General features: G+C 38.8%; 1 protein-coding gene across 3 annotated transcripts; it reads right to left on the bottom strand.

Moving 5' to 3' along the window:
* Positions 1-2,918: 2,918 nt before the first annotated feature.
* On the bottom strand, positions 2,919-9,113 carry LOC120112896 (leucine-rich repeat receptor protein kinase HPCA1-like). Of its 3 annotated transcripts, none has more exons than XM_039132952.2 (19): positions 8,532-9,113; positions 7,893-8,016; positions 7,751-7,822; positions 7,359-7,433; positions 7,186-7,257; positions 6,888-7,049; positions 6,697-6,771; positions 6,541-6,612; positions 6,350-6,421; positions 6,182-6,250; positions 6,011-6,085; positions 5,849-5,920; positions 5,604-5,738; positions 5,025-5,497; positions 4,799-4,951; positions 4,438-4,577; positions 4,117-4,336; positions 3,797-4,032; positions 2,919-3,576 (listed from the first exon to the last, which is right to left on the bottom strand). In XM_039132952.2, exons 1-19 carry the CDS (start codon positions 8,608-8,610, stop codon positions 3,070-3,072), a joined length of 2,883 nt encoding a protein of 960 aa, XP_038988880.1. In that variant the 5' UTR covers positions 8,611-9,113; the 3' UTR covers positions 2,919-3,069. The 3 variants fall into 3 exon arrangements, with proteins under 3 accessions (XP_038988880.1, XP_088569321.1, XP_088569320.1); XM_088713195.1 differs by having other exon boundaries at positions 6,697-6,798; positions 7,893-8,106; positions 8,532-9,068; XM_088713194.1 differs by having other exon boundaries at positions 6,697-6,798; positions 8,532-9,068.
* Positions 9,114-9,423: the final 310 nt, after the last annotated feature.

Below are 9,423 nucleotides of genomic sequence, written 5' to 3'. Positions count from 1 at the left end.
TTTGTTTACTTTTCTCTGATTTGGCAGGATGTGCTCAAACTTGATTTATTGGAATTGAAATGCCGTTTTGACCACACAAAAAAAACAAAAAAAAAGGGGGATAACATGGATGACCACTCTTGCTAGTTATGAGGGCCGGACAGAGCATTGTCTTGGTCAAGCCTTTGTCTTGGTCAAGCGTAATGAAGCCACGTGTGGGGTTACATGTCACCCATGAGTCCTACCATGGCTTCATTCGAGTTTATATATATTCGAATGCTATGACCACCATGCGTAGAATTTAATCGTGTTCGAAGTAATTGCTAATTAAGCTATTTGAAATGACTGGAATTCTTTGATACTTGAAACTCATGTTCAAGAATTTGTTACTCCTTATCTTGGACAATGAAAGATCAAAGTGTACATTGAGGTATCTGGCGAAGTTTTAGGAATGGGTACAAGCATATGGATTTGAGTTCCATTCTCGCCCCAATTTTAGCTAGGATTCCTGCCATTCCTACTTGTCAAAAAAAGCATTATTACGTATTTTGGCATTTAAAAAATCATTTATAAGCTAATAAATACATTAGTTCATTGTTAGTCCTTTGCATTTTTCGCACAAGTGGACTATTTGATAGGGTAAAACAGTCAGCTACTCCAGTCCTGTGCTTTCTTTGGCCATAGTTTTTGGCAAGGGTCGATGAAGTGAAATCCAGAATTGACCTACTATCATGCTACTCCTTTTATATACATGCTAGATTATTTTGGTGATGTCGTTCAAAATGTTATATGCCTAACTTAAGTGGTGGAACATTTGGTTCTGTCATTGTCAGAAGGGGTGATTTGTAGTAATGCTGGTATTTAAGTTTTTGATGCATGAGTTTATAGTTTGCAATCAACTACGATTCATTTCATATCCTTAGTAAGATAAATTCAAGAATTAGCTTAATCGAATTAATGATCGAACAATACCATGGTAGCTCATTCCATGATCTTCAACAGCCTTCCCCACAAAATAAAACCAAAAAAAAAGGACAAGAAAAGGGATTTCACAAAATGGCTTGAACGTTAGAAATTAGCATGAATTGCTCATGCTCGATGAGGGTGAGTTATTAGGTCTTCCATAAAGGATAAGGACTCTCTTGAGGATATAAATGGCATCATGGTGGACCTCTCCTGTTCATGCAATATAAAAGATCTTCTGAAGATAGATCTGGGTACCTTTTTGTTTGCTAGGCTTGTGCTTTCTCTGCTTCTAGTGCTTGTACATTGATTATTTAACCCTCATACTGTTCTCAAGGAATGCTTGGCCTTGAATGAGAATCACTAGTTAATTTGATCTTTCTTCAGATACATTACACATAATTTATTAGCAATAATAGTTAAGCAAAAGGTTGTGTATGTTCCATCCTGTGCAAGTCATGCTGTTATTGATGTAGGACCATCTACAGAAGGAAACCTATTAGGGATTAGGAGATTAGGACTGAAGTTAACATGCATTTTGCTGGAAAATTCAATTCAGACCTGAGTTCTGATTAAAAATAAATGATGAAAGCTGGAATTTCAATGAAAAGTTGATATTATATTGGGTGACAAATCTTAAAAATTTGAAACTAGGGATGAGACAGAAAATAAGAGGGTTTGGAGGTGCTTAGGAATATATTTAATGCCTTACTGTTCATTCAAAAGTCAGATCTGGTTTTTCATATGGTGTGAACCAACAAGGCAAGTTTTCTGTAGGAAAGAGGAATTGGTAAATAGAATATAGCCTATGGATTTGAGATTTAGGGTTTAAGTGAGGGGCTGAGATTTAAGTTTTGAAAAGAAGGAAAAAAAGGGTTTGGAGGGGCTGTTAAAAGATCGATTTATTTATCAGGGGTTAAGGGTCGATAGAGGGATGTGTAAAGATTGATAGAACTGAATTTGAGGATTAGTACTTGAAAGAAAAATAAGGACGACATAATTCAGATGTTAAACAAAAAAATACAAAACTAAAACAAAGAAGTCAAAACACGAATACAGGAAATAGGAAAGATAATATCAGACTTGCTCCTAGAGCTAGGAATCATACCCAGGGTGTGGAAGTCTTATACTTGTTCTATGACATCAGAATATATAAGAGAGCCCAGAATTTTGTTTATCTTCTGCATTACCTAACTCAACTCCCCTATTTAAAGGGGAAAAACCAAACAAGACACTTAAACTCCCTAACATAGCCATCATAAGGCAGTAATTCCTGTTCTTTTTCTTTTTTTTTTTTTTATTTTGTGTGTGTGGGCGGAGGCACTGCCCAGGATTATAGTACCATCTTAACAATACCAGTACATAACTAGACCCATCAAACTATGAACTAACTCTGAGATTTCTTAATCACAACCCCTTGATTCACAATAATCTATTGAAAACTAAAAATAACCAAAAATAAAAGAAAAATATGACAAATTTACTACTAAAATTAAATCCAATGTATGTCCTTGAGGCTCTTGCCCTCCCATGCACCATGACATGATCTTAGATCTCTGTCAGTAATGCTTTTCATCTTGATTTGTTCCTTGAAGTCATAATTACTACAATTTCTATGAGGATATAAATTCGTAATTAATTTCATTAGTTATTCTAGTCTTTACAGTGTTTTAATCTTGAGGAATTGTGTGCCATGTCATGCCCCGAATCCGGATCATGATACGGCCGTGCTATTGCAATCTTATGCACACAATAACACGAAGCCACTTAAAATTTCATAACAAAAATAAACAGTTCTATTTACAAATGTCATAACATTTTTTATGAAATTGGAGCAGTACAGAGCTTCTAAAATTTGAATATTACATATCATTTTCAATTACCCCAATCCTGAATAACATCAAGCTCCTTGCTCCTACTAGTTGTAGTCATCTATAGGAAAAAATAGATAAAAAGATATGAGCTATGCTGCTCAGTAAGTAACCAAGTACTATCTTATTGAATCAAGCATAATTATACCAAACTGCAGTAACATTTAGTGGTCGACGTATACATGTTTAGGACCCTGATAAATAATACTGGAGATCTACAGCAAAGGAAGATCATGTAAAAGGAAAAGAATATCTGCTACTTGGGTTCAGGATTTGCTGACGGAGAGTATCCGCCACTGTATTCGAAAGCACTGCTTCTAACATCGTTTCGAAGAAATGAACCGTCGTAAGGATGACGAGGATCACCCTTTGTTTTTCCAATGTCTGTGGCAGATAAAGATGTTGAAGTTGAGTTTGTGTCCTGACCATCATTGTGCAACATCATCTCAATTTCCTTTGCAACATTGCTCATTGTTGGGCGGTCTGCAGCTGATTCTTTGACACAGGACATGGCCAATTCTATGAATTGTCTGAAGGCTATGAGATATGTTGTATTCTGAATTATGGGATCCATTATCTCCTTGAGACCATAGTACTCTTCATCATTTTTATTTATTGCCATCTCGACCTCACGAACAATATACTTGCCCTTCTTTAGTGGTTGCCTAGCTGTTACCAGCTCTAGCATCACCACCCCAAAGCTATAAACATCACTCTTCTCTGTCACCTGTTGTGTCATGTAATACTCCGGATCTAGATAGCCCTGTAAAGATGGAATAAAAATGATAAGAATACTATCTTTTGGTCTGATACCAATTTCAATCAAGTTCTAATGTAATTATCATTTCAATCCCTTAGCACACCTTGTGATATTTGCTACAAATGGTTCTTTTTCAATGTATGACAGAAAGATAAACAGAGGCATGCGCCATAGCAAGATGCTGGTTAAAAAAAGAAAACAATAAACATAGAACGTCGCTCACCAATGTTCCTTTTACTTGTGTAGTAACATGTCCTTTTTCACTGTCTGATACCAATTTTGAGAGGCCAAAATCTGCAACCTTTGCAGTAAAGTTCTCATCCAATAGGATATTACTTGGCTTAACATCTCTGTGAATTATTGGAGGATCAGCAAGTTCATGAAGATAAGCTAATCCTCTTGCCGAGCCTAGTGCAATGCGGAGTCTCCTCTTCCAGTCCAGTTTTATTCCACTCTTCCCTTTTATTGCAGCAACAAAGGATATAAACAACTATGACGAATTAATTGTGAGGAATTTTTTTGAGATATTTTTGGAGAACATACCAGACAAGCTTTCACGTAGCGTTCCATTAGGCATGAACTCATATACCAGCATCTGCTCCTCTTGCTCGAAGCAGAAACCTACAAGTGTTACTAGATTCTTGTGATGAACCCTAGATAGCAACTCAACTTCAGTCTTGAACTCAAGTGCGCCTTGCTTAGATCCTTCTTGTGCCCTCTTGATTGCAACTAGTTGCCCACTGGAAAGCAATCCTCTATAGACCTGATGAGGAAATAGAATATACTGAATATTCGACATACATTCCCAATATATTGGATTTTCTGAATGAATTATTTTTGACATATGAGTTATCAAGATATTACCTTTCCATATCCGCCTGATCCAATTTGATTAGTTTCTGAAAAATTTTCGGTGCTTTTCTTTAGTTCATCAAGTGAAAACCATCTTGCTCCTTTCAATTGTGGTGCACCACCACTATCTTCACCACTGCGAGTCCATGATGCTGAAATGTAAGGAATATAGTCAGAAAACTTTTGGTGTTTCCATGGAGCTTTAATTTAGGACCGAATAAAATAAGGTACGTTAGCAGATGAAAAAGGTATCTAGCAATTGTGTGAATATGTGTGAGGTTGCAATTCGAAGCATGCTGCCTTCTCTAATGGATAAATGCTTCACTTGCTGAAGAAAACTATTTTAAATGACATGTTTCATGAGGCACATTACCAAAAGGTTTACTTAGTTCCATTGCTCTTCGTGCCCGTTTCTTCTGTCTCAAGGCATAGACTCCTGCTCCTACAAGTCCAAGAACAAGGAGAGCACAGCCAACTGATATTCCAGTGATCAAACCAGGGCTCTTTGAGGATCTTCCTTCCGCATCTGGAGCATAAGTTTTGTTCAGTATAAGAAGTTCGTTTGGTTTATTTTGCTAAGTAAGGAATCGAGTAGACACCTGGGAAAGGGTATGATGATGCAATGAAATAGTATGGTCCAAAATTTTTTGGAGGTCTGTAAATTTGGTTGCTCAGATCAAACCCAATTCTCAGAATCTCAGACCGGTTGAAGTACATTCCATCGGACGGGAAGAGTTTTACTTGCAACTGCAGATTAGAATCACCACTGAAGAATGGGTTTTCAAGAAACACTGAGCCAGGTTCTAGGCCAAGTTTTATCGACATGGTCCTCTCCATCTCTTGGAACAATGTGCTGTCTGTCACATCTCGGATTCTAGGTCCTACGAAAAACATCACTCCCTCGTATGGATAAGCACAGTTGCATTTTGAAGGGCTGAGACTCTGATCTGGGGGACACTGCTTCGGACCACAATTGGCGAGACTGGTGGAGTAAGGTAATGATTGCTTTTGCTGAAGGCTGCAATAGGTAGTATCTGAGAGCTGATTATTGCACACAGGGTTTCCAACAAGTCTGCAATTAGCAGGGAATGAAGATATTAACAAAAAGATTGTGATGGGCAGAACAAAAATGCACTTCATTGCTCAGTGATAATAGGCTGGTTTGTTGGAACTCTCACATTAAAGTCATGTTATATCTGGGCTGCAGAGTGACTGAGTCAAGGGCGTTATTTTTGAAGCTCACAATCTGTAATTTCTGGCTGATGCTGTTGCCCATGGGAAGGTTACCATTGAATTTGTTGTCATCAAGTATTCTGTCAAAGGTTTGCAACAATAAAATAGTTAGTAATAAATCAGTATTTGTCATGCTTTTTCATTGGATTTCTTCAACTTTCAAGCCAATCATTTGTCATGGCACACTTACACTAGCTGTAGTTGAGGAAAGCTGAACAGCTTTTCTGGCACTTGCCCATAAAGCCTTCCGGATTGTATCAATCTGGGTGACCACCAGCAAGTTGGCTGAGACTGTCAGCTATTTATCAAAATTACTTGGTTTACAATTATCATGAGCAGTCAGAGAACTTACAGAGCAGTGAGAGATTCTAATTGTGAGAACCAAGCTGGGCTTTCTGAAGAATCAAATGTGTTGTTGCTTAAATCCCTGTGGATCATTTGAGGGTATTGCCAATTACTCGTTAATTGTGAAAATGAAGGGGCAGGGCAAGAAAGCACTAGGATAACATAGTTGAGTTCTTACACATAATTGAGGGAGTTCATCCCAGTTAGATTTGGCATTGGTCCACTTAACTGGTTGTTTGCTAAATTACTGAAAGATGCCAATAGGGAAAAACAGTAATATCTTAACTGTAGCAACTATATCTGATTTTCTTTTTGTTAAATTTTGATTGGTTAATAGATATCTTACAGTTCATTGATATTTGTCAGGCTGTTAATATTTGACGGAACTGAGCCCTTCAGAAAATTTCTGTCAAGTCTCCTGTCACAAAAGGGCAAATTATGATCGATCCACCCTATACAATAGAAGGAAGTAGGGAAAGCGATTGCCTGTTGATGTGATAGTAGAACTGGAGACATATGGGGTTGGAAGACACTTACAGAACCTCCAGAGATTTTACTAGTCCTATGGAAGCTGGAATCTCCCCAGTAAGTTGATTTCCATTAAAAAGTCTGCCCAAAGATAACCATCAGGAATTCTGAAAGTATATATAGAGCTAAGAGAAGGAAACTGGCAACAGGCAGATAGCAGCTTACATGTGTATCAGCGTCATATTTGAGCTAAAGAGCTGTTCAGGGATGGGACCTGATAGCTGATTCTTGTTAAAATGACTGTTTAGCACACAATTAGAGACAGATCTTCATTACACACAAGTAATATAGTATTGTCTATAGATTGTTAATATACACCATCGTTAGCAAAATGATGAAGCATACAAAGGACTTACAAGTGCCCTGTGTGTAAAAGCTGGTCCAGTCCAGGGGCTCCATTATTGGAAATGGGGATCGGCCCGGTTAACTGATTGTCTGCCACATCTAGCCAGTAGAGATTGGAAAGGGTTCCCAGGGAAGCAGGTATCGTACCAATGAACTTATTTGAATTGAGAGCTCTGGAATAAAAATACAAAGACAGGAAAACATGGGTGGGTAAAAAAAAAAGAAAAAATCAAATCCTTTAACTTGTTAATTTTTTAGTTAGAAAAATCCTGATGTGGAGCAGAATAAGATTGTTACAATAAATCTTACAGGAATGTGAGCTTTCCTAGATCTCCTATTTCATCTGGGATTTTACCACTGAAGCTGCAGCCAGCCAAGATTCTGTGAAATAGGAAAACTGTGAGGGTCAAGGAAACTTCAAAATGACTAAATAAGCTTGAATGGGAGTAGGCTGGCCCTGGTGTCAGGCCTGTTGAACTTACAAGGTGGTGAGCTTCTTCAGGTTTCCAATATTTTCAGTAAGTTGCCCGCCAAGCTCATTATTGTAGGACAGGTCCCTGCAGATACCATTGTTAAAATTCGGATTTATATAACTGTGCTTTACTTACAAAGGTATAGACATTATTCATTAGACCTTTATATGATGCTGAATTTTGATAAGTGCTAATGATTTTGACGTCGATTGTGGCAATTTGCATCCAAAAATGGCATATTACAGGTGTGCCATTATATTGATATTTAAATCACTATGTATTTGATCCAGGAGGTTAAATATAGTCAAATTCACAATTTTTTAATGGCAGCTTACATGGTATTGCATCCATGAAGAATTGTGATAATTCAAATTTTACCAGAGCTGCAGTATCAAACTTACAGGAATTGGAGTTCGCTGAGTTGCGCTATGTCACCACTTAATGTACCTTTGAGACCCATCGTCGACAGTTTCCTGAAAATATGATGGGTTAGTAAGGGGATTGCAGCGGTATAAGCTCAAGATAAGTTCAGAAGAACCTTACAGGACGGTCACTCTTGAATTTCTGCAGCTGACTCCTTCCCATGGTGTACCACAGGGATCATCTGACTGCCCCCAACTTGGTGGTGTGTTCTGCCATGTATCCATTAGAGATCGGAGAGCAGCAGCTGTAGGTAATTTATTGGTTCATCATTAGCCCTACGTGCTACTCTCTCTTGAAACAAGAAATCTACGAAGTTTACTCGAAATATCCCAGACTGAAAGAAAGGTGTCTGAATAACTTGCTAAATTACTGATAGAAGTTCCTAATTTCGAACCAAGCAGATGATAGAAATTTTTCTTATATATTGATATCTAAAGACCTGTTGCTAAAATTTCTGTTGCATGTTGTCAAGGGGGTGATTCAACTCTATTAATCTGGAACATGACTGCATGCTCTTTTTTTTTTTTTGTGATTTTTACAGACAAAAGGACTTCTTTTGGAATTTGGAGAAGAGCCTTTCTGACAAAGATATTATAGGAGGTATGGCATCTTCACTCCAGTGCTATAATATCAATACAGCACTCTCAGTGGACCACTCCACAATTCTTTGGACGTGGAATCCATGTCCAACAAAGAGAAACCTCCCTCTTTTCTATTTCCATCTTTAGTTTACAATACAGAGGGACAGAGGAGTAATACCGTCTGTGGGATCTGTGGTGCCATGACTGACACGAAGGCCTGCAACGAATGCAAGCAACAGTAGAAGGCCCGTCCCCATGCAGCAGCTTGGAGAAGATGGAGTTAACACCCCCTTGCCGGCCTCCGATGATCAGCCCGGTATTAGAAGCCACTTAGTTTAGCGGGTCAACACAGGAGGAGCTAGCAACTACGTACCATGCCATGATCCCCTCCATGGCTTCTAGCTTGCAGGAATCAAATGACGAGATTGGAAGTTGGCAAAGGATGCTTTGCCCAAAAAGCCTTCTTATCTTCAAAGCCAATCAACAATGGATTGTCTCGAGAGGCTCTCTCTCTCACTTACTCACTCACTCATGCATGTTGGGTCTGTGGAACAATCATTTCAGGATCGAAGGAGATTGGAGTGGTTCCACCGTTCCCTCTTTTCCTACAGCAATCCCCACTGACGAGGCCACTGTTCGAGGAGGTGGTGGTGGATGTCAACAAAGAAGAGATAAGTTGTGGCACCCGACGTGCAGCGTGTTTGCTCGTCATTTATAGTAGATTCAAATGGTGTCATTGGAAGGGTGGCTGCGGGGACCCCGGGCACTAGAATAAATTCTCCTGCCCAGCTCTTCAATCGAATATGGTTGAGGATGCACGCCGCCCGGGCGACCAAGTCAAGGCTCGGATTCTACTTTGAAACTGATTGATCGTTCATGGATGGCTGGAAAAATATATAGACGGGCTTAAAGGGATGCCAAGGAGGAGAGGATTTTTATAAGGTGATGCTCCGGTCGTGCAGCGAATATATAGCCCTCATAACAAGAGGGCGATAGGCTGTTGCAAAGATTTCACGAGGTTCTAAGCTATTGTCAACTTGGAGCCAAAAATCTTTTTCCACGTAAAAAGG

The sequence above is a fragment of the Phoenix dactylifera genome, chromosome 17, assembly GCF_051530095.1.
Source record: "Phoenix dactylifera cultivar Ajwa chromosome 17, Ajwa_hap1_PhDact_Kaust_v1.1, whole genome shotgun sequence".
NCBI classification, from domain to species: Eukaryota; Viridiplantae; Streptophyta; class Magnoliopsida; order Arecales; family Arecaceae; genus Phoenix; species Phoenix dactylifera.
The sequence above is the reverse complement of the archived record's forward strand: the minus strand, read 5'-3'. Positions and strand labels throughout refer to the sequence as shown.